The sequence below is a fragment of the Scophthalmus maximus genome, chromosome 3 (assembly GCF_022379125.1).
Source record: "Scophthalmus maximus strain ysfricsl-2021 chromosome 3, ASM2237912v1, whole genome shotgun sequence".
Classification (NCBI taxonomy): Eukaryota; Metazoa; Chordata; class Actinopteri; order Pleuronectiformes; family Scophthalmidae; genus Scophthalmus; species Scophthalmus maximus.
In genome coordinates this window covers 27,602,169-27,627,604 of record NC_061517.1, presented here as the reverse complement: position 1 = coordinate 27,627,604, position 25,436 = coordinate 27,602,169, and the positions used below count along the sequence as shown (strand labels likewise).

The 25,436-nt window shown below is 41.3% G+C and overlaps 1 protein-coding gene across 4 annotated transcripts; it reads right to left on the bottom strand.

Annotated features, from left to right (window-relative positions):
* Positions 1-2,340: 2,340 nt before the first annotated feature.
* Positions 2,341-24,762, bottom strand: LOC118316788 (coiled-coil domain-containing protein 22). Of its 4 annotated transcripts, XM_035644975.2 has the most exons (17): positions 24,339-24,762; positions 23,623-23,767; positions 23,458-23,530; positions 20,049-20,226; positions 18,243-18,375; positions 16,112-16,218; positions 14,106-14,190; positions 13,392-13,558; positions 9,454-9,924; positions 7,681-7,800; positions 7,468-7,584; positions 7,283-7,384; positions 7,018-7,125; positions 6,718-6,813; positions 6,112-6,171; positions 5,934-6,008; positions 2,341-3,365 (listed from the first exon to the last, which is right to left on the bottom strand). In XM_035644975.2, the coding sequence occupies exons 3-17, from the start codon at positions 23,490-23,492 to the stop codon at positions 3,252-3,254; spliced, it is 1,968 nt and encodes a 655-aa protein (XP_035500868.1). In that variant the 5' UTR covers positions 23,493-23,530; positions 23,623-23,767; positions 24,339-24,762; the 3' UTR covers positions 2,341-3,251. The 4 variants fall into 4 exon arrangements, with proteins under 4 accessions (XP_035500868.1, XP_035500867.1, XP_035500869.1 ...); XM_035644974.2 differs by having other exon boundaries at positions 23,458-23,767; XM_035644976.2 differs by lacking the exons at positions 23,458-23,530; positions 23,623-23,767 and having other exon boundaries at positions 9,454-9,624; positions 9,709-9,924; positions 24,339-24,754.
* Between the last annotated feature and the right edge of the window lie 674 nt (positions 24,763-25,436).

Here is a 25,436-nt window from a genome sequence, read left to right as displayed (position 1 = left end):
TTCAATTCAATTCAATTTTATTTGCATAGCGCCAAATCACAACACGCATTATCTCAAGGCACTTTACATAGTAAGGATTACAATATTACAGAGAAAACCCAAAAAAACAAGTCCCACAATGAGCAAGCACTTGAGAAAAAACTCCCTTTTAAGGAAGACATCTCTGGCAGAACCGGACTCAGTTGTGGGCGGAGCATCTGTCTCGACCGGTTGGGGTGAGGAGAAAAATGGGGGAGAGAGGAGAGGTGGGCAGAAAGAGGGGGACGGGAAAGACAGAATTGGATGCAGACTGAAGTGCACCAATCGAGCAGCAGGTCATGGACCATAAGAATTCAGTGTTAAGTGTTCTGTTTATTCGCCGTGTTAGTGTTTTGGCGGTTGATAAAACTGAAAAGGATTTGGTGACATTTTTTTATTTTATGTCATTTTTATTTTCATGCCGTGCCATTTGGAATATGAACAAGGTGGTTAGGTCAATATTTTTCCATATTGTCATTGCCTGTAACGGCTAGTCATAATAAACTGCGCTTTACTACGTGGAATGTAAATAGGTCTGGGTGGCCCCAAGAAAGTAATAAGAAATATGATCCTGAGATCTCTCACCTCTCTCTTGTCCTGCATGGTGTGCAGGCTGGCAGCGGATGGTGCTGCGTGAAAACCTGTGTGGTTTGTGTACTTTCCGTTTTTACTCCTTTTTGTCTAACAAAGAGGGTGATTTAGTTTTGCAGGTTTTATTGACATTGTTGTTTAATTATTTAACCTTTTGTTTGTCTTGTCATTATAGATCGGCCTCTGCCTATTCGCTAGCTTTTTGTTCAAGGTTCTGCAGAGCAATGACCCATGCTGTTTCTGTTTTATTAATAAATTGTATGGATAATTTGTCCAACAAACGTCTCCCATCCTTCCTTCTACCAAACAAACATCAATGGTTACTCCCTTATCCATCTTTGAACGAAACATATTTTCAACGCGGTCCTTTTACAAGAGACTCATTTACCCCCCCATGAGTCCAAAAAGCTGTGTATGGATTGGATGGGACATGTGTTCTTCAGTGCGGGTTCCAGTCAAGGTAAAGGGGTTGCTATTTTGATCGGCAAGCATGTACAATTTAAATTTCTGATAAGGGCAGGATTATTATTTTGCTAGCAGAAATCCAGGGAGAGTCACTGATACTGGCTAATATTTATGATCCAAATGGCGATAACCCCGCCTTTTTTGTAGACCTTGAGAGTAAATTACTTGAGTGGTGTCTTTCCCATTGTTCTTGGTGGAGATTTTAATATCACTCTGGACAGACTTTAGATCGGAGTAGCTCTCTATAAAACCAACTAACTCAGTTCTTCTGGTGAAGGTAGACTGGGACTTGCAGATGTTTGGAGAATGTAAATACCACAGGCAGAGACCACACTTCCTTCTCCAATGCTCATAAAGTATACTCCAGAATTGATTTATTTCTGATTTCCACTAGATATATTAAGGAACACTCTCCTCTCCTCATACACAAACTCCTCTTTATTTCTGAAACTCAACAATTTCACCACTATGGATCTTGACGGGGCATCATTAGGGGGTCGTGAGACCACAGCTCGATGGGCTCTCTCAATCTCCTGGATGGAGGTAGATATAGTTTCTCCCTGAAGGGAGTCTCCACAAAGACTGCCATCGATCGGGAGTTTTCCTCTGCCCCTTCCATGTGGATCCACTGCATGGATCCTTATATTTCCCCTCCTCAAGCGGCCCTCTTGGTCCATCAATCTGCTTTCCAGTTGTTTTTGTATTTCCAGGAGCTCCATTGTAGCATTCTCTGTGTTTTGTATTCGTTTTTCAGCACTGTCAATTCTACTGTTTGCCTCTCTAATTTCCTTCAGCCTTTCTGAATTTTCTCAGCGAAAGAATCTTATCTCCTGTAAAATTGTTTTAGTTGAGTCGTTAGCTCCGCTGGTTCTCGGCCGACTATGACAGCACGTCGACTAGCTCGAACGGCTTTGCCACTAGCCTCACCAATACTCCCATCTGTTTGGCCCGATCTCCGGCTGGATTCGCTAACTCTGTATTTCCCGCAATCTCCATCAGCTCCACTGCTAATCGCTCACTAGCTTTGGTTTTCCACCATCTTCCTCAATGCAGGCCTCTCTTTCGCCTGGTTTCATCTAGTTTTCCACAGTTCTTGCATTAGGCACATTGTTTTCTTTCCTTTTTCTTGGCCCGATTTTACTTTTACACTAATAATTACACTACTTTTCCACCAAACTGTGGACTAAAGCAAGTGGATTTTTCAAAGGAGATGTAACCATTGCCATGTTTTAATGTTTTTTTCTTTTAGATAAAAGACAAATCCAGTCAAATTGCAGTACCAGTTTATTTATATATATGATTTTTAGGGTCATCTCTATGTTGTGGGCCTGGTACCTTCGCAATATGCCCATAGATGTCATTCTTTTCAAACTTAAGTTTCCACGCAGCAACAGTGTTGAATACTACTAAATCAGAAGGTAAAACTCAAAACAAGACATTCTTTAATCCATTACTCTACTAAATTTTGTGAAATTGGCATCTGTACCAACTGATCAACAACAAGCACATTTAAAGTCCTGTCAAATATTAAAAGTGTAATTCAGCAACTATTTCCGCAAAACATTTTTTTATAATCTAAGACAATCTATTCGGGTGTTAAATTAAATAGTTGATGGTACCCCCATTCGAGTTTTAAGGCATCATTATTCAAGCTGGTGCCAAATATACACATTGCTGATGGGGCTGGCCTACATTATTGGACTACATTCAAATACCACTAAACATATTCAGGTCAAATATAATCATGGTAGAAATAAACTACCAATGTATGTTTGATTAGAGTATTACTGCATTAAAAAAATCCAATTTAAAGATTTCATTTTAATCAAGATATGAAAACTTTGCATACAACAATATGAATAACTATACATTTAAACAGAAGAGGGCTGACAGCACCATCTGCTGTCCAGTGTCATGTTTCATTTGGGTACAAAATCAAACTAGCCACAGAAATCAGTTTGAAACAGAAAAACTAACTGTCTTCTTCATCCCTCCATATCGATTATTTCCACAGTAAAAAAAACTACTTGCCTTTTAAAAGAAAAGCATGTCACCAATGGCAGTCTCTTCACCAGAAACCTGAAGTGCTGCTTTGACCCATCAAGGTAAATCTATAGCTCCAGATTTTTTTTCCAACTTTAGCCTCAGCAGGCAGAGCAGAGCAACCCGGACAACCCTCAGCCTTCTCGGACTTTTGCAGCGAGTGCAGAGTTTTCCTGTCGAATAGACTTGTAATCATCCAGAATCCTCTCCAGGTTTGCCACAGTTTTGTTACCATTTTCTGTCTCAATCTGTGGAAAATTTTAAGAAAATGTAGTTAATTGTCCTGTAAAAAACTGAAGGTGAAGCTGCATTTCAAAAATAATATTAGACATTTTGGGATATACACATGTTGGCTGTTACACTTAATTACATATAAAATACTATTTACTACTAAATACACCCTAAATAATGTCTGATTGACTTGAATATTTGGTGTTTTGTTCAATACTCAGTGGCAACCCATCGCATTTTGTCCAGCGCCATCTTGTTTTTTGTGCAAACAGACATAGAAGCGGGGGTGGTCAAACTGAGAGCTTGTCCACTGCGCACCCACCTGCACCTGCAACCATGCACCAATTGGACGATATCAGCTGTCAATCACGCTGTATCTATATATAAAAATATATACTAATTGTAAGTCGCTTTGGACAAAAGCGTCTGCTAATTGAATGTAATGTAAAAGTAAAATCTTCAAACCATTGAGGGCTGGACTCAAAATCATACAGAAAATCAAGGTAAAGAAGTTAAAGTACAGGCTGATCCAACTTGTGTCAATTTTATCATTATTTTATATATTTACTCATAATTTGACTCTGTATGGCCCCTGTGTGCCTGAATGCTCTTTTGACAACGTCTTGATAAGTCGGTGGATGGTGTCCCGGGGAATCACCTCCCAGACCTGAATCAGGGCATCAGTGAGATCCTGGACAGTCCTTGGCGGCATTGGATTCACCGAGGCGCTCACCATGGGCGCTCAACTGGATTTAGGTCAGGGCAACGTGAGGGCCAGTCAATGGCATCAGTGCCTTCGTCATCCAGGAACTGCATACACACACTGTCCACATGGGCCCGGTCATTGTCCTGCACCAGGAGGAACCCAGGGCCCATTGCACCAGCACTAGGTCTGACAACCGCTCTGAGGATTTCATCCCGGTACCTAGTAACATTTGTTAGGACATGGAGGTCTGTGTGACCCTCCAAGGATATGCCTCCCCAGACCATCAATGATCCACTGCCAAACCAGTCATGCTGGATGATGTTACAGGCAGCATAACGTTCACCACCCTGTGACATGTGCTTAGTGTGAACCTGCTCTCATCTGTGTAGAGAATGGGGGGCCAATGGCAGACCTGCCAATCAAGCTCCACAGTGCTGGGCTGTGAGTACAGGCTTGCTGGGAGACACGACAAACCTGCTTGCAACCACACATATGGATGTGCCATCCTGGAGGGGCTGGAATACCTTTGCAACCTGATTAGGCTGCAGGTACCGCCTCATGCTATCAGTAGTGATAAGTAGCAGAAAACAATACTAGAGAAGAATCAAGAACAGTCAAGGAGGATAAGGAGAGAGCAATTGTCTAAGATAATATATATATATATATATATATATATATATATATATATATATATATATATATATATATATATATATATATATATATATATGAAGTGCTCTAAAATCTCCTGGTAGAAGGCTGCGTTGACTTAGGACTCAATTAAACACAGTGGACCAACACTAGCAGATGACATGGCACACAAAATCTTTATAGACTGCGGAAACTTCACACTGGACTTGAGCTCATTTAATTGGATCCCCTCAATAGAGCGCAACAGTGAGGTTCAGGAAGTGAAAATCCCATTCATATTCTCCATCGACATTGTCATTATTAGCCATAATGTCAAAACTATCCAAGGTAGACTCACCACGAGCTACGAGGTTGTGAAACGAGGTATATACACATGTAGGAGCCACAAGTCTGTATGAAATCAACCTTGTTTTAAGAAAAACATGTTTTACTCGTGATGTCATTAAAAAACACTACACTACCCACAATCCCAATAGTGTTAACATCCACGTCTCTGATTGGTGGAGCTCACTGTTACTACGAAAAACGTTACTACACCCGGAAACTTCATGTCGGCTAGTGATGTTGCGTTGCATTGTACTCGGTGATGCCGAGGTTTTCTCGCTTTGTTCAAATTTCTCCAACAAAAATGAGCACACTGGTTCACAGACATTGTGGAATCTTCATCACAGGAATCTCCTCTCTGCTCTAGTCTGTTGAAATATCTGCGTCGCTCAAAAGACGTCACATGAATCGTTGTTTCAGTAGCCCACTTCTAATCAGGTTGCCCTGGTTCTCCAACACCTGCCACGGACCTTGTTGAGGCAGATTCACCCTGAGATAATGAATTGAGTCTGCCTGTCAATCAAGGTTAAAATCAAATTGTGGTCCCAGTTACAAAACTAGTATTGCAAAAAGTGGTAGAGAGAAATTATATAATAAGGTCAATGGCACATTTTCTTTGCTTCCCCATGACAAGTCTTCAGTAGTTTTTTGTATTTCGTATAATACATATTGTATAAAGTATGTAAATAATGTAATGTCTAACAGTTTCCACCTACTTCTAGTCTTTACACTTACCTAGACAAACAAAATCACACAGCTATCTTTGTACTAAATACTAAATACAGAGATGACATTGATATTCATCGTCTCATCTGACTGTGTAACACAGCAAATAAATATTTCATAAAATATTATGAAAATGTATGATGTAATAATTGAACCATCATAACTGAATAAATCTTACCTGTTCCTCTAGATCTCGAATCTCTCTCAAAATCGTACCCGTCTCCTCGATGGTTTGGATCAATTGATTACAGTTCTATGGAACAATGGAACACAGAATGATGACATAAAGCACATTGTCTAATAAGAACGAGAGGTAAGAGGAACTTTAAGGAATCTAGAAAAACATGATGACATACTTCATGCAGGGCCGCCAGGTACTTGTAGGATTTGCGGACAGATTCATCTTTTTTGGCATCCTAAAAATGACAAAACTAAATTAGTACATACATGAAAATCTGTCATATTTGAATGCAAAGTATATTAAAGTTATATTTATAAATATTTTAGTTTGTCCAGTTACTTTGAACCTCTGAAAATGGAGGGACAGGTACTATGTATTATGGCTGTAGAGCCAAAGGGTTTGAGAACCTGATATATATATTGAAAACAACAATTTACAGAACCCACAAGATTTAAGAGCACATTTACTTATTTTCAGAAGAATTCCAACCTGTTCACTTTCTTTCCCTAATGAATTGAACTTCAAATTAGTCAATGAAGATGAAACTCCAGAGAATGTCCGGACTAACATCTGCGTTCTTACATACAGCGGTTCCAGAGAAGTTCAGGACAATGTCTAGACTTCAGCGCATGTCTGAAAGCGACTCTAGATTTAACATGGGGGTCGCTTTTAACAACTAAAGAAGAAATCTTGTGGATCTGTTTTAGAGTGGTGCTGGCTATACAACAACATAGGTCTTCACAAAGTTTTTGTTGTTCTAGTTTTAAAAAAGTTCTGAAACCTTGAAGACCAGCTCATCAGTCACAGCAAAGGTCCTGTCCAGCTTTCCTGTCAGGTGGTTGATTTCTTTTTGGAGCTCCTTAGTATCTGCCAAAATCTGCCAAGGAAAGTCAACACAGTTTTAGCCCATAATTAAAGTGCTATCTCTCCGACTGAAGTGATGTCACTGACATTACTGAACCCCTTCCACATTTCGCTGTGTTTTGGTACATTTGAAGATGTATGCAGTGTTTTCACTATTAATTACATTAAGTGTGGACAAGAAATAAATTCTAAAAATGTATAGATTTTTTAAACTTACCTTTGTAATTTCCTCTTTTTGTTTCTTGATGTTGCTGACAATCTCTAGAATCCTCTGAGTGTATGCTGACCGAGACACATCCCGGGGAAGATTCTCTAACTCTGTAACCTACATTGGAAGAGAAAAGGCACATTTAGGAGGTCCAACAACTAATTGTGCAGAGAAATTACCTTCTAACTCAAACTAACCTGTGTCAACATAATTTATTTAACCTTCATCTGTGGTAATTTTTCACTTTCAAAAGAGATGTAATTTAGTCTATTACCAGTTGTTTGTAGATGTCTTCTTTTTTCCTGGCGTCCACCGTCGAGACACAAATTTTGTCATGCAGAGACTTGATTTCAGACAGCTTTCTGGAAGACTCCAGCTGAGAAAAAAGGAGACATGTGAACAGAATCTGAATGCATTTACTTGAGATATGTTATAAATATGTTATAAGGCACCACTCACATCACGGTTGCTGCAGATTTCTTTGAGTCGGCGGTGCTCGTCCATTAGAGGTGCACGGCGTTTCTCCCACTGAGAGGCCAGGTTCACCAACCGCTTGGTGCTGGCCTCTACCAAAGCCTGTGGGAAGAACACACAGTTATCCAAAATTGAGCCCTCCTGGGTTTGATGAAATGTCTTCACTCAGCAATTATAGGTGATCTCACTCAGCCCTACCTGAAGCTTCAACAGGTTGTTATCTGCATCTGGCAAAAGGTCAATTGTTTTCTTCTTCACCTGCATTTTGTCTTCTTTTTCAGAGTTCCCCAGTTCTTTATGCTTTAGCTCATTCAACACCTACATCACAAAACATCACACATTTTAAAAAGTCATTCATTTGTGTTAATTTAGCAATTTTTGGACATTGTGACTGCTGTTTTGGAGGCCAATATTTATTCCATATAACTCCAAAATAAATCACTCCATTAGCTTAGAAGTGTAAATCTACAGTCGGGTTGACACTTGCAAGTGTAATGCAGGTTTTAGGCAAACACAGTTGAATTTTCCCATCCAGCACTGCACATGTTTAAATAAGCAAATGCACTTATGCCCATCTTAGCACCCATGGTTTTGTTGGTCTAAAAATTTGGTGTGGCCAGGCGCATTGCTGGCACAATGTAATCTTAACGCAGTAGAAAAAAGATTGTGCAATTGTTCAACAAAAACCTGGCCTAAAGTCAATGCAACAGTATGTCACTGTTATCCACAGGGTCCATACATCCATCTATCCATTTTCTTCCGCTTATCTGGGATCGGGTCGCAGAGGCAGCCAGCCAAGCAGGGTGTTCCAGACATCCCTCTCCCCGGCCACCCTTTCCAACTTCAGATGGGATATGTAGTCCCTCCAGCGAGTTCTGGGTCTACCTCTAGGTCTCCTCCCAGGCGGACGTGCTCCCTCCAGCACCATGTCCTTTAGACCATGCACTTACATTATTAAAACCAGAGCCTTTTCTTTTCCATTGTTAAAATAGACACACTTAGATAGTGGACAACAAGTGTTGACAAACAGGTGTATATTTGAGTCCAAGTGCAGATTCACAGTTGGAAACCTATGGGGCTAATATTCTAGCTATATTATTTGTGCGTAATCATATTTGCGTGTGTGTGTGTCTGTGTGTGTGTGCGTGTCAAAGAACCTGCAAATTCATGCTGAGTTTGCGAATGCATACAGGAATCACAAATCAGGGTAAAAAAAAATGTGGACACAAATCGCCACACGAAATTGCAGATCTGCTACGGCAGAAGTGTAGAGAAAATCGCTTGTGAAATGACAGCCAATTGTAAGGCCCGGTTCAAGCTCTTTCAGCCATCCATCGTCTACCGCTTTATCAATTGAAGGGTCACAGGGGGCTAACATTGGGCAAGAGGCGTGGTTCACCCTGGACAGGTCGCCAGCCTATCGCAGGGCCACATACAGAGACGGACAACCATTCACTTTCACATTCACACCTACGGTCAATTTAGAGTGTCCAATTTACCTAACCCCATTCTGCATGTCTTTGGACTGTGGGAGGAAGCCGGAGAGCCCGGAGAGAACCCACGCACACGGGGAGAACATGCAAACTCCACACAGAAAGGCCCTGGTTGGTTTGAACCGGGATTCGAACCCAGAACCTTCTTGCTGTGAGGCGAAAGTGCTAACCACTACACCACCGTGCAGCCCCACAACACTGAGTCTTTAAGTTTAATTCTCACACACACATATACACACACACATATATATACACACACACACACACACACACACACACACACACACACACACACACACACACACACACACACACACACACACACACACACACACACACACACACACACACACACACACACACACACACACACACACACACACACACACACACAGGCTTACAGTTGGCTTACAACTCAAAGTACGAAAAGCATGTGTAGGCTGCGTCATTCGAACATTTGGTTGTGTCTGTGTTTTACCTGTGCATTAGTGACACTCATGTGCTTCATGTCTGCTGTTAGTTGGTCGACATTACTGCAGAGCTGCTGGAATTGCTGCTGGAGTGAAGCCAGCTCCTCCTGCTGACGGTGCTGGATATCACTCTCTGACTGATGCACAGAGGGGATGGAGCTGGTTACTGATGCCGACTCCTGGAGAAACACAAGCCCACAAGCACAGAAGTTACTCACTGCAAAAAGTATTTTATAGCATTGTGCTGGTGGAGTGGTTTTCACCTGTTCAAAGGTGAACTTCTGAGTGTGGCTGAAGTGGGTGCTCTTGGTTAGGATATGGTCAGAGGGGGCGGAGCCTTTGAAGACCTGCAGTAGCTCACACAGGTCAGAGGACGAGTGAGGACCACCAAAGGCACTTTCAGGAGAGGGGAGTTCAGCGGAACACAGCTGCTCCTTTATACGTTTCCGCAGTCGAGTCAGTTTTCTTGATCGATACTTCTGTTAAACAAACAATTTTGACAGGGAATGTTAGAATTTTTTTAATAAACATTTAATGTGTGTCTAAAATTTGACATGACACGTAATTCGTTCAAATGTATTAGAACGCCCCCACCCCTTAGCTAAGAGGTGAGCCCACACATTTGTTGTCTTTGAAGAGTAACCAGCTGCTTTGTCCAAAGTCAACAGTTTGTTACTCTGCCATCTACAGTGTAGAACCCAAAATACTTCCAAACACCGCTTCTCACAAGCTTTGGTGTCGTGATTTTCCACTCAGGGCAGGTTTTCTGGTTAGTGTCCTCCACTTTCGTAGCACAAAAACATCCAGCTTCCTGTACTCAATCAATTGGGCCCTCTGTTAGATCACGAGGTGAACCACATGGTTGGATGTTAGTTTCCCTCCCATTTGCTCTTTTCCAGAGCACAGCTTTCTTACAAATGAGTTTGTCATAACGTCATTCTCAGAAACTCCCTCAGATTAAATCAAATAAAAAAGGGATTTGGATTGGTTAAGTACACAGTCTCAGTACACACCCCTATAGCACAATCATTCGTTCAAGCCGGCACTGATGGATAGAGTGTTTCTGGACTGGAGGGGCAGGGGGCTGTGTTGTAATGAAGATCTTTACATAGATAATAAATTTGCTTAATTTCTTCAGATCCAAACTAAAATTCGCCTTCCTCAACAACATTTTTATCGCTACCTTCAAGTCAGGCATTTTGTACGGGAGTGTATCCCAGAATGCTCAGTCAAACTAAAGACTTGCACTTGTAGAGACTTGTCTCACAGCCTGACTCTTAACAATTCATCTGTCGCTTTGTCACCGCTTTTACGACACCAGTAGAGGTCGGTCATCTCAGGGAGGCCTGGGCCGCAGAATTGGCTGCTCCGGTGTCAGAGGAACCGTGGGAGGAAGATTTGTTCGGAATACAGAGCTGCTCCATTAGTTGTAGATACAGATTGATTCCATTTAAAGTCTTAGACAGATGGCATTACTCCAGAACCAAACGTCACAAGATTTTTGAATCAGTCTCCCCGTGTGACAGATGTGGAACTGCAGAAGGTGCACTGTCACACTTATTCTGGCACTGTCCATTAAGTTTTTTTGTTGTTTTTTGATTGTTTTTTTTTGTTTTCTCTGTCTAACTTTGTGTCTGTTATGTGAGAATTTGAAATAAAAGTTTATTTTGGGTCATTATACATTTATACTGTGATCAGTTTTGCAGCATTTGGCTGAATCTTAGCAGAAAGTATAGCCCAACACACCTCGGAATTCATCCTGCTACTTCCATCAGTAGTCACATAATCGATAGACTTGCACTTTGTTGTAAATCCCCTGTATTTACATTCATGAAGGAATGTCTTGATTGTAAGCTTCAACAATGATACACCTACGTCCTCAAGCGTGTTCTACACTTGGCTGGATGTTGTGACAGGGTCTTTCTTCACCAAGGAAAGCATTCTGCAAAATAACCATGTGGTCTTCCAGGCCTCTTGGTGTTGGTGAGCCGGTTGATTCCTTCTTTGTAAGAATGTACCAAATTGTTGATTTGGCCACTTTTCCCCTAACTATCAGATTTTTTTGTGTGTCTATGTATTTTTTTTTTCCAGTCTTATGATGGTCTCCTTCACTTGCATCAACACCTCTTTGGACCTCATATTGAGAGTTCATTAAACAGCTACCAAATGTTCAACACTATAACTACAGACCTTTTATCTTCTTAATTTGTAGTGGAGTAATGAGGGGACTACTCGTCAGTCCAATTACTTCTGGGCCTCTGAGAATGGAGGGACCATAAAACAAACTATAGAGTTGTAAAACATTTCTGTTTTACAACTCTATAGTTTTTTTCCAAATTCGTAATAATATAAAACATTTCTTAAACAACATAAAACTTACACACTCACTAACTTCGATCCCTATTGAATCCACAGCTTACTACCACCACGTACTGACATAACAAAGGCACTAAATGAAATGTGACAATCAACCTGAACAATAATTCACTAAAAAGAGATGGATCATGTGTTAAGGATGAACTCATATTAAATATTATTTTTATTCAGTTCTGGAATTCTTCTAAAATAATTTTTGGTTTTCATTTTTCACTTACATAAATATTTTGATATTTGAGGATTTTATGTTTTCAGATTCAGATCTTTTTTTAAAAATTTCAGATCAAATTTTGTTCTGTTCAGAATCATGGCACTGATCTGGCGTGGGGGGCGTGGAATCAACTGAGAGGGGCAGCATGGGGGACAGCATAACAAAGAAGGCTTGGGACCTTCCTCGATCACGTTGCCTTCAGGAAACAAAGGTACTGCGAGAAGTATAACTGGAGCATTTATATACACCATATATACATGATTGGCAGGAAAAACATCTGATGCCAGTGACAATGGTGCGCAAGCTGTTTTAGACTAGGCTTTACACTAATCAGCAGTGTGAAAGCAATAAACAATGCCATATTGTGCAGTTCAACAGCCTTACATTAAGTTTTCCTGTTTCCAAATTCTCGGCATGACTGTTAACGCAGCACAGTGGCGTCCGCTCCACCATGACAACTTGCTGGTGCCAGCTCTCAGGTAAGAAACGTTCGCTATTTTTTAATATAATCTTGGAAACTGTTGTCAAGATTAAAATGATGGGTACATTTTGTAACACAGGAACATGCTTAAAGGTAAAAGACATGTTTAGGGATTTGCCGAAGGTGGAACCTAAACACAGGAATAGCTAAATATTTATGAAAGTGATAAATGAAAAACAATTAATTTAGAAAGAATTCCAAAATATTCAATTTGAAAAAACCTTTGCTGGAACACTGTTTATATATATAAGTTTGTGAACAAAACAGTCAGTTTTTATATATTTTGTTAATATTAACAAAACATTTGGTCCCGATTTAGCTTCAATGTGTGCCAATAAGTGGGTGAAAAGCCTCCAGTTAATCCAAAATGCTGCAGTACGAGTCCTGACAGGAATTAGAAAATTAGCTTTTCTGCATTGGCTCCCTGTAAAATTCATACAAAGCCCTACATGATCAAACTCCATACATATCCAACATATCACCTACATATGCTCTCTAACTTTAACAGGATTACTTGCGGTTCATCATCGTACAGAAACGGCACTGCTGAAGGTTACTATGACCTTCTCATGGCCTCAGACAGTGAACATGTCTCTATTCTTTTTGTGTTTGATCTCAGTGCTGCATTTGAACAACAATCACAATATTCTATTACAGAGACGAGAACATATTATTGGGATTAAAGGAACAGCAAAAGGTTGGTACTTTTCACTCTATATATACAACTCCCTTATTTTGATGATTAAGTGATCACTTAATTAGTACACACACACACACACACACACACACACATACACACACACACACACACACACACAAACACACACACGAAGATAAGCAGAAATGTATATATAAGTGTAGTAAATGGGATTATTTGCCTGTGGAGTGAGGCAAGACAGGAGTCCCTGACTGTTCCACTCGTTGTCCCACTCCTGAGCAGCACTCAGCTCAGCGGTGTGCTGCTCTAGTATGGATACCATCAAAGAGGCATGATGGGAAAGCTGAGCAGTCACAGGAGGAAGAGTGTCTCGCTGGTAGTCCGTCTCTAGTAAAATCACAGCACAAACATGCATACTTTATTCCAATAATTTAGCCCATTTTCTACTATGTAATAACCATATTTGCAGGTGCTCAAAAACAGTTGACTTGTTTATGATATATATCATCATACAGGTTCCTCGACCAGGTGATTAAATTAGATCAACCTATATCATTGATCATTTTACAATATTTAGGAACTGACAAAAACAAAGTAATATAGTTATCTTTGGACCACCCTTTGAGTTGGTTTAATCCAACCCAATGGATAGAGTAGACTGACAGACATGAGACCTTTTCATTAGTTTTCTTACTAACCAGCCAATAATATATTGGCAACCAATATATTGTGTATCCCTCGTGAATTATGAATTTATAATCACAAATTGCACAACATCATACTTGTAGACAAACTTGTTATGTTTGAATGATTTATTTGTTCATTTCTCGAGGAAATCAAGATTTCCACCACAGAGACCACAGTGAAACTCTCCAGATCAACTGAAATCCCACAGCATGTGCAGTATATACTGTATGTGTCAAAGGAGGCCTACCTTTCAGCTGTTTCTTCCCTGGGCCTTTAGTGAAGTGTGATAAACTGAGGGGCAGAACGTGGAAGCTGTGCAATGCTTCTGGACTCTAAACAGAAAAAAAGGAACTTGTCAGAAGTCTATCTAACTTTCTTTCTCAGCAGTTACATGTAATAAGAAATTCAATATCATGCATTCAGAGTATGAGATTAAAGTCACAATCAAGATGTTTAATTGTCAAAATTCCAACACCAATGTATGTCCTTCCCCAACAGATAATCTGCTGACAACATTATATTTAGATATTTGGCATTACAGTTTTCCTCTGTTTAGTTACATATTTGCCTGGAGCAGATGGTGATGATGGTCGCTTGCAAAGAGCTTCATCATTGTTGCATCTACTAGACAAGAGGTCATAAAACGTGCTCTGAGCAGACAGTCTCACTCAGACCACAGCACAACAAACCAACACTGTTGCTACACTCCTCCAAATCAGTGTCATGCTGCCTTAAATGTTTGTCCAGACTCAAGGTGCCTCCAGTGTCCTCCAGCTCTCAGCTCCTGTGATTCCTCCACCTGCCTCCAGCCAGTTCTCCAGGGACTTTTAGTTTTTTTTTTGTTTCTCGCAATAAACACCATGGAAACCATCTCTGCCTCCATCTCTGCATTTCGGGGTCAAAACACAAAAACCCAAACCTAACAAAAATAGTTTAATAACATATAAGAAAGCCCTTTGAAATGCCAGAACCACATATTATTCTTCACTAATAGAGGAAAATGTAAACAACCCCAGGTTCCTCTTACGCACTGTAGCCAGGCTGACAGAGAGTAAAAGTTCTACTTAACAGTCTATTCCTCCAACTCTTAGTAGTAATGATTTCATGAGTTTCTTTACTAATAAGATTATTACCATCAGAGAAAACAAACAACATTAGCTTCTTCCCACTAATAGCACAGGCACACTGTCCAGTACAGTAGCCTCGGAACCAACAGTATTGCCTAATTTATATCTAGACTGCTTCTCCCCTATAGATCTGTCTGGGCTGACTTCACTGGTCACTTCATCCAAGCCATCAACCTGTCTTTTAGATCCTACCAGGGCTCCAGATGGGATGCGACTAACTTTTGTATTTTGCAACCTGTTTTTTTGCGACCATCGAGACGCAAATATACAATACATAGAAATAAACAATTAAAATAGAAATGGCTATATGTTTAGCTTGTGTTGCCCGCTAAACTCTCATTTCCTCATGCCTGCATCCACCTGCCCTGCGTGAACGGCTTTGGTTTCGGTTTCACATACTGTCGCTAAGATATTACGGTCAGTCTGTAACATTACAGGCTGAAATCAGAGGAAGACAGCAGGAGTGTTGGTGTCAGAGGAGTAGAAGGAAGGAAAAACAAGGCAAAGACACTGCAACTGGGATAAAAAAAATTGTCTACAGTCGCCAAGTGCTGCTCATTGAGAGAACTGTTGGGTTTTCTCGGTAATATTGTTTCTACCTCACTATACGTGCCTTGAGAGGATGTATGTTGTGATTTTAAAATTCTATACAAATAAAATTGAATTGAATTTAACATTTTATATCCATATCGTCAACTTCACTGTGAATTATTATTTTTTTTGTCTTTTATTAATTACCATAATCAGAAACAGAGGGAAAGACTGTGACCATATTTCCTGCAGCTGGTTGGCAGAGACATAACCTTGAGGCAGTCATTTTTTAAAGAAAGAATTGTAATAGTTATTTAATCCTTTGTAATAATTCAGTTTAAAAACATGAAATATACCATGTGTGGGCCCTGGCTCAATGCCCATCACTTTCACATCACCCAACCCTCACTGAACACAGTTTGTGTGCAGAACACAATGGGTCATTTTGAGGGGGGCTTTACCAAGTAGAAGGGCTTTACCAAGTAGAAGTTTGTATAATGGCTCAGTCTGATTCATCGAAATACGATTTATGGATCTTCATGTATAAAAGCTTTTTTTTGGAGGGGGGGCTGAAATGTATCTTTAAAGAGTTTACTTGTGTTTCAACGTGCAGTGGCAGTCTGCAGTTTGTGGGCAGCCAGGGGACAGCAAGCTGGGCTTGGACTGCAGCAGCAATGGCTCTCTGGAGGACCAGCGATTTACCTGCAGGAAGAGAACACAACTTTGGACGACTCATCAAATAAGAAATACCTGATATCAAAATGCCATATCATGCCAAAATATCATAAAAGATTGCAAAACTGAAAAATAGGCATAGGTAACTGTGCCTGTTAACCTGGCTTCCACACTACTCTGGAGTTTCAGTCCTAAAATAGATAGCTTTGGAAACATTTAGTATGAAAACACCCGGGTTCTGTTTTAGTATGGATGGGCAGAAAAGGAGACATTTGGAAATAATGAGGCAGGCACCCACATTTTCTTCATGATTTGTTCTTATCAGTAACATCTCAACCAGCAGTTCAAAAAAAGAACTCCCTGCTCTTATGTCTTACCATTGCCATTTCCTGTTTCCTATTTTCTGCAACCAAGTAAGCAACTGCAGTAGATGATCAGGTTTAGGCTATTAATCATTTTTTTTGTTCCATGCCACTGACAGCCATGGCTAAATGCATTACATTTTCGGGTTGACTGTCTTTCGATCCATCCATCCATCCCATTCTCATGAACGCAATATTTCAGGAATTGATTTGATTTTCATGGTCAAAACTCAGGGTCGCTGACAAAACACATATTTGGCCATAACTCAAGAAGTTTTTGGCCTTCACTAGATCGCTGACCTGTCTCTGTTCAGACCTGGTATTAAAGGGGCAGTAAACATTTTGGAGAAAGCTTGCGTTTCTATTTGTTGTTGTTGGGATCTTACTGCTCTGGCCGGGTCACAAACAATTTGCAGCGCCACCTGCCATTAAGACCCTTAAGGTGTCGACGAGTGACTTTTACAAACTGCACACAGTGTTGTATGGTGTGGTATGCACCATTTTTTTATTTCGATTTACAGAGCCTGGGCTGAACCAAAAAAAACAGGTTTTATTTCAGCGCACATACAGAACCGACAGCTAGCGGACCGTGAGGAATATTCGCTGATTTTTACAAAACGTGTTTCTGTTTAGAATCGCTTACTGCTCCTTTAACATCTGTTCTGAGAGGTCTGATCACTAGTGGACAGCTCTAAGTTCATGTGTAAATGCACCCATGGAGGATGCATTTGAGAGCCGATCAAGCACACCACATTTGGGGGTGGCCTGGTTGATTACATATACTCACTGTTGAGCGTGACTTTTCTATGACTCTATATTGTAACACACAGTTCTAACATGAAAGAACGGTGCAAAACAAGGCTCTTAGAATCAGAAACACTTTATTGATCCATGGGGGAAATTGGGTGTAGTGTTATAGACAGTGGTATCTCACAGATGTGAGGCGGGCAGTGTTATAGTTATATTTGAAAGCAGTTGTTGATGGTGGACAATAAAGAGCAATTCAGCTGCCGTTTGCTGGAGCCATGTCACTGAATACAGTCAGTCACAGAATTTACATATACAACATTAAGACAAAAGTTATTATCTTGTTCACTGTCTATTTTTTGCCCACTACAGCCCTGTACTCAACCTCATCCAACCGTATTTATACCTGCTAGGGTGATGATATACCTTAATAATAATAATAATAAAAATGATAATAAATTTCATTTATAGAGCACCTTTCATTGCTAAAAGCAATCTCAAATTGCTAAAGAGTAAAAACAAGATAAAAGAAATATAAAAAAAAAAGGTTTGAAAAGAAAAAACATCAGTAGAAGAAAAAGTAAAAAATTTAGGGGAATGCTTGTTTAAAAAAAACCTTGCAACACTAATGAGGAAACTTCTGCCCCCTTGTTGCTGATTAGCTTCCTAAATACCTCAGTGACCACTGCCACCTCTTGGGTCTTCAGACACTGCTAAAAGGCCTTTCTTCATTCGCATGACAGCTTCCCTCCATACCGGAATCCACTAGCAGCTTCTAAAGTTACTGCACCGACAGGAATCAGTGCCTTTTGACCATAAATTCTATGATGATTAGATGATAGCATCAAACCACTATTACAGTAACTTGAGTTATGGCACAAATAATGCTTTCTCTCTGAGGAGAGACGATATGAAAGGAAAAGAGACTGGTGTTCTCTGTACCTGTTGGCTGGTCTGAGGTTTCAGCACTCTCTCTTGGCAGTTTCTCCACAAGGCACATGAGCAGGGATCGGATCTCAGGCTCGTTGCTGTACAGAAAGGTCTGATAGCCTATCTCTCCTTTATAACCAATGTCCTGTGAACCAAAATGACATAAGAAATAGTTTGAGTTCAAACGGGGGACAAAGCGCTGCATGGATTTTTGCTAAAATAGATGCCATTTCCTGTATTCTTGTACGTTTTAATTAAGTGTAACAGAGGCCAGCCAGTCGAATGCTGTGCAGTGTGTGTAAAACTCACTCCCCGTCACTGAAACTCCCAGGACTTTAACTCTTTTGATAAAGCAGCCGTCTCTCATGCCGGAGGTCGTGATTTCGACTCACCCTCATTACAAAAGAAATTTATTTTATAGCACAAAACAATTACCACATTCCTGATATGGTTTCCCAAAAATTAACATGACAGCATTTGATATTAACACGATGCCTTTAAAAGCTCTCAAAGTACCACTGAGTGAAGAGACAGATGCGCTGAATAAGAGACGGTAAAAGTGGTTTGGTTCGATATTATCGGTCTTAAAAAGTGGGTCCGACGTGCATGACCTATTGTCCATCCATCCATCCATCATCTTCCGCTTTATCCTTCTAAGGGTCGCTGGGGGGCTGGGGCCAATCCCAGCTGACATAGGGCGAGAAGCCGGGTACACCCTGGACAGGTTGCCAGCCTATCGCAGGGCCACATACAGAGACAGACAACCATTCATCACACTCACATATACGGTCAATTTAGAGTCTTCAGTTACACTAACCCCAATCTGCAAGTGTTTGGACTGTGGGAGGAAGCTGGATACCCGCAGAGAACCCACGCACACATGGGGAGAACATGCAAACTCCACACAGAAAGGTCCTGGTTGGTTCGAACTAGGATTTGAACCAACAACCGTCTTGCTGTGAAGCGACAGTGCTAACCACTACACCACCGTGCAGCCCCCAACATTATTATTCATAATGTTATTATATTTTGGAACGAAAATGCATTTTTGGAGACTTTGGGATGCTTCACCAAAACAGGCACACACACCAGACCTGGCAAAAAGTTCTGCAGTAATTGGGCTTGGGCATGGTAAGGGGTTTCAGGATGTCATCATTTATTAGGATGTTAATGAAATTCAGTTGGATCATTACTCACATCATTCACAACAAACTATATATTTTTCCACCTTATTTCTTAAGGTTTTGAGAATGCCCAACATTTGAACCAATGATAAAACTAATATGTACTGTGCTCAAAAGAGCCTCCTAATAAACTCAAGCATTTCTGAAAGGCTAGGGGTGATCTAAAGTTTTTAATTGAATGGCATTTCTCTGCTGACGTGGCAATTTTCAATGTTCATTTATGGAACAAAGTTGCTCAGGGACTACAGATTATCAAAAAACTTCTGACCTCGTGCCCCATTATTTTTAATAAAAAGTGTTATAAGAGTTTCCTCTGAATTTGCAGGTCAACTGCAGAGCTGGAGTCCTTCTATAATCACATCCTGATCTACTGTATGCCAGCAAGCGCTTCAGCATCAGGCCTTCAGTCTATGAAGCCAGAATCTTACTGGCTGGCTCAGACTACAACCACCCTGTAGTCAAAGTTTCCTGTAGGCCAGTTGATTACATATTGTCACAATTTGTTGAAGCAGACTTAGAAAAAACATTTTAAAAATTGTACACTAAACTTTCAACTGTTGACAAATATGATGTATTTTGTTGGTCATTTTAATCTGCAGCAAATATGCTCCTAAATAAGTCAGAGAGATGTTACCTGACAGGCTTGTGCCAGGCTCATGCCCACTCTGAAACGAGCAGACATGCCCGGAGGAAGGGATGTGGGCAGCCCGCTGCCCAGCCCTGGATCGATCACCTGGATACATCTGACCACCGCCTTCACTATCAGCTCACTGCTGAACTGTTTGACACTGTCAATCTCCTCACTCACCTCCCTGTGGGTCACAAATCAAATTTTAAGGTTATCACATAATCATTTCACAATCAGCATCAAGAATTACATTCCGTTGTTGTTGTTCTACACCAAAGATATTTGGGATTAAGATCAAGAACACATTCAGGATTTCAGATTTTATTTACTGGTATTGAATTAACATAATGTAAGAATTGCTTTTAGGTATACTCAGGGTCTCCCTTCAGGTGGGAGACGTAATTCATCATTGTAGTAAATACAAGTCGCAGTTTGAGCTTCCCCATTGGATCAGGGTGCACATGTGAATTTGTTGACAAGCTGATGGACAAGGAACCAGCATCCTCAGAAGCCAAAGCCCCCTTTAGCCCCCTGTGGCGCTTGGCCAACTTGAAAACTGGAGGAAACAAGTTGTTCAGCCATGCTCACATGTAGCTTACAACATAAACACGACGCACGCGGTCTCTACGGTCTGTCTTAATATACTAAATGTCGCAGCACCTCAAGTTAGTCGCAGGGGCGTTCCATTTGCAATTTCCGACTCGGAGGTCGTAATTCCAAGTTCCGAGATCATACTGGAACGATAAACCTGACTTCGGAGCTCCGAGGTAAACTGGAACGCAGCATTTGTCTATCTCCCAGTAAGGGAGTTGGTCCAAGAGCGAGACGGAACTTCAGCCCTGGAGAAAGTGAAACTTTTTCGGATGCGGACCACAGTCCGCCTATTAGTGACCCCTGGTTTACAGTAACATGACAAATATAAAGCGCTGCTGTTATTTATAGATGAGTGGAATCATGTCGCTGTTTTTTAGAGTTTCTAATAAACAGAGGGAGTGTTTATCACGCTAAATTAAATACGTAGACTCATTAATATTAGAGCTTCATTTGAAATCAATGAGGATTATTTGATTCCCGACAGAATTCCTAAAAGTTTTATCTTTTGTTTTTCTATCACAGCAGCTCAAAAAAACATGAGTAGACTGTGACAATAAATAGGATCATTATTAGAACGTATGATCCACACACTGATCAATATTTTTCATAAATTAACAATTTAGTTTGAATATGTTGTGAATAGGTTGGGGCTAAATTGGTTATCAGCTAATTAAAATCAATAGAGCTTATTAATCAATGTTAATAGCAACGGGGCACCACCCGGAAACCGGGACCAGTAACCAAATAGTCAATTCAGTCTCTAAAATTAAAGGTGTTCACTCAAAATGTTTCATATCTGGTAGATATGAGCATATGGAGTGAGCTGAAGGTCTGAATCTGATCGCTGACTGTCAACCAGCCTTTATCACAATCTACATGCAAATAACACAAAAAAACTTCTCTTTAAAAGATAACAGCATTTATTAACTTTAGCAACATCAATGAACAATCAATACAACTTTTATTAATAAATGTCTATCATATAACCCTATATCATATGAAAAGACAGCAACAAGCATTAGAGAGAGTGTGAGAGTGTGTGTGTGTGTGTGTGTGTGTGTGTGTGGAACAAGATGGCGGACATGACCTGGGAAGTGGCAAAAGGTGGGGCATGAGACCTCAAGTTAAACGGCGGCTACTTTTAAACATGTGGCTCTAACAAAGGAAAGATCGGGGACGAAGTTAACTTCCAACCAGAATCTCTCAAGCACCCACGAGTGTGTGTAAATGTTTGTTAGTAAGAAAGCAAAGGGAAAGTAATCAAAGCAGCAGTAAGGCTCATGGATGATGACTGAGATCCAGCACCTGGTCTGTGTGACGCAGGGACATCTCTGGTCTCTAAACCGACGACAGCGTACTGGGCTCAGACACGATGGTACAACTGCACAACAATACACAGTAAGTAAACACAAAAATAGCCTACGTTCTACCCAGAGCTAAAGCCTCTGACTGTACTCCTTGGCGGGGGAACAGGCCTGTGCAGTCCGTCCTGGGATGCGGTGATGTGTGAGGCGGTGCGCGGTCCTCCTGGTTCGGATGGACGGCGGTCAACTCGGGTAAAAGTCTGGTGGTTCAGGTTTTCCTTCTGCAGGGATCAATTAAAAGCTCTGTCTCAGTACCAGTGCTTCCACACACACAAAGAAAAAGAAAAAAGGGGGCGTTTTTTGGTTCATCCGGCAAAGTTGGAAATCCTGAGGCCTGGTTCAGCTGCGTGCACGGTCACTTCTTCTGGTTTCTAGAGTAATAATCACGGTGGAAGTGGTTACCTTCCTTGGTAGGGCAGAGAACCCACCTGATCAGGGCGAGTCTTGTTCCCGGAAGCGACGAGCGGTTAGCGTCGCGTTCTATTTAGTGTCTTTGGCGTCACGGGACCACTCGCGGTGCGGTGCGTTGCGGGTCTCTGCCAATAGGGACGAGAGTTGGGCTGTGTCCAAATCACACCCCGAGATGGGAGATGCGGGTCCCTGTGGGAGTCCAAAAGTCTTGGAGCTCTTTTCTTTGTTCAGCTTCTTTGTCCATGCGTTCACTCAGGGTTCTGAGATGACATGCAGGCCGCAGTTCATTTATCCACTGTGCTAACGCAAAACAAATGACATCACATAATGGCTTAATATTCGCTTAATCGTAAACTTACATGTGAATATAATTTACCAGAACCCCTTTTGCAGACAGACACATCACACTGTCAGAGGTGTGGAAAGGATTGAGCAAATTGTTTACTGGCAGATTGAATCACACTAAATCAAGCTTTGGGAATAATAAACATTACACCTATTTTATTGTCTCACAACTGAATGCATAATGTGACTATTTTGGTCCAATTATAATCAATTAATTGGCGTTTAAGATGGAGAGGGTCATCCAGCTCCTTCAGTCCACATGTCAAAGTTTCCACAGGCAAGACACTGAACCCTAGATTGCCCCTGCAGCTCAGTCAATAGTGTGAATGAAAAAAGTGAAGTTCTGTATGAATGCGTGTGAATGGGACTAGTAGAGTAAAGCACTTTCACTGGTCATCAAGACAAGCACTATATAAATGTAGCCTGGCGTAGTCAGACTAATACTCAAATGCTTATAAGTCTGGGACCGCTCGCTTCCTTTTCGATTTCCAAGAGGTGTTATCAACGGATGCAGAGCAAAATGCCTCCGGCCGTAATTGGATTGCAACGAATCATGTGACGTCTGTCGAGCGACGCGAAAATGTCAACAGACTAGAGTGGAGAGGAGATGATGTGATGATGACGGGGCATAACAGAGGTTAAACACTATATATATATATATATGTGTGTGTTATATATCACAGAAATACAACAATACTCACTCTCTTCGCGAACGCCCTGTAACATGTTTAAACATGCCTGTAAAATGTAAACCAAGGTCAGGACCTACACCGGCTGCCAAAAAGGTAAATGATGACAACGTTAATCAAAATAAAGGGGAATTTACAACAGTATCGGGTACTTTTAGTCAAATGCTCGTTCATCACCTGCAGCCTCGGTTGTTTACAAAAGTGGCTTCCGTCCGCGTCGTGGTATAAGCCCCGCCCATTGTCAGATAATCGCTCGTGATTGGAGCTGGCAGGTTTTCTGCCGAGGGACATCACTTCCCTATGGAGTAGATCCAGACCGATTCTGGCAGAGCAAATGAAATGACTGATATAAATGTGGTCCATTTACCATTATCAAGATACCCGCCGTAAAAATTAGGCTAGATCAATTAGCACCGTATCTATGACAACCCTAACAGTGCAGACAATAGTGGCCAACAGAAGAGTATTCCATCTCTTCAACGGGAGACTGACGGGAGACACCCCCAGGACCAGACGAGAACGGAAAGATGGAATCGTTTCTCAAATTAAGAATGTAACAGTTGTGTGATGCCAGCGGATCGTAGGCCTGACACAGTTATTGCAATCAGATATGAATTGTTGTTTCCTTTAAGCTGCAGGTTTACCTACAAGGGTCTGAAACGTGTAGATGCAAATACCAGGAAGTAAAAGCGGAAACCCTGAGCTCTCGTCTCATGTGGGTTCACCTTTTGATCTTAAACACACCAGCTGACGAACAGCCACACGCCTCTCGGGTCCCATGACGGGCTGGAGATCATGACACGAATGGTTCCTGACAGAGGCGGCTGCCCGTCAGCTGGCCTGTCGTTCCACCGGTGGTTCCGTTACACTCACGCGAAGCGACTCATACTTACGTGCCGACTTGTTTGAGAGCGTGAATCAGAATCGTGTCCACTTCCTCCATCGCAGGCGCTTCTCTGGACGCCACTGGGCGACACACGCGGTGATTCGGGGAGACTAAGTTGTCCGACAGAGCGTGGATATCCCAGCGACGGTGGCATCTGTTGTTAGCCAGGAACTAGCTCCCGGTCAGTTAGCAGGGCAGCTCTGCTCACTCCCCAGACACTGCGCTCAAACTGTCCGACGCGTTGGAAGCCCTGTGCGACATGAAATCGTTTGATTCGATCAGACACTTGTTGCCTGTCCCCGCACAGCTGCACCCGGGACGGACCGTCTGCTGCCCAGTGAACAAACGGTCTTGTGGGTCCTGGTCGGTGTGGACACCAACGGTTCTGGGAAGTGGAGTTTCCTCACGCCCTCCTGTCGTGGCGAACCACGGCACACGAGTGGTTAAGAACTACACTTCCCGGCATGAACCGGAAAAGCCCGTCTCGTGACCGGAAACGTGGTCGATTCTGTAATTGCGTCATTGTCGCAGGATTGTGACGTACAATTACGCCGGCCGGTGTTCGGTGCGATTTCACAAATACAAATCTTCTAAACATAAAACATTTCTCCCAGAAGTACCATTTGAAAACTGAGCAGAAAAGTCAGTAGTTGAGTGCAACACAAACAAAAGAGCAGAAGACACAATGAAAGCCATAACGAAACAGGAATAAATAAATGAAATACAATCAAATCAAATCAAATGATGGTCAGATTAAATGAAAGGCCTGATAAGCACTAATAAAGATGAAGAGTACTTTTAGATCGAATACTTTTGAAGGTATCTAAGAAAAGACAGCTCTTTCATAAAAGTTGTGAAATGTGGGATAACGTGATGGAATTTGCATTTGTGTATAAAATATTTGGCAAGTATTATCAAATTATTATACAGAAATTCATTTTTTTGTCCTCCATAATCAAACCACATTTAATATTTCTATAAATCAGTGCTGGCATATCCAGATTTTAACCAAAATCCAATTGTAGAAATCCTCCCAGAATGAATGAGATGTATTACAAGAAAAGAATAGATGTTCCTGAATTACAGAATGTGCATTCATTAAGGT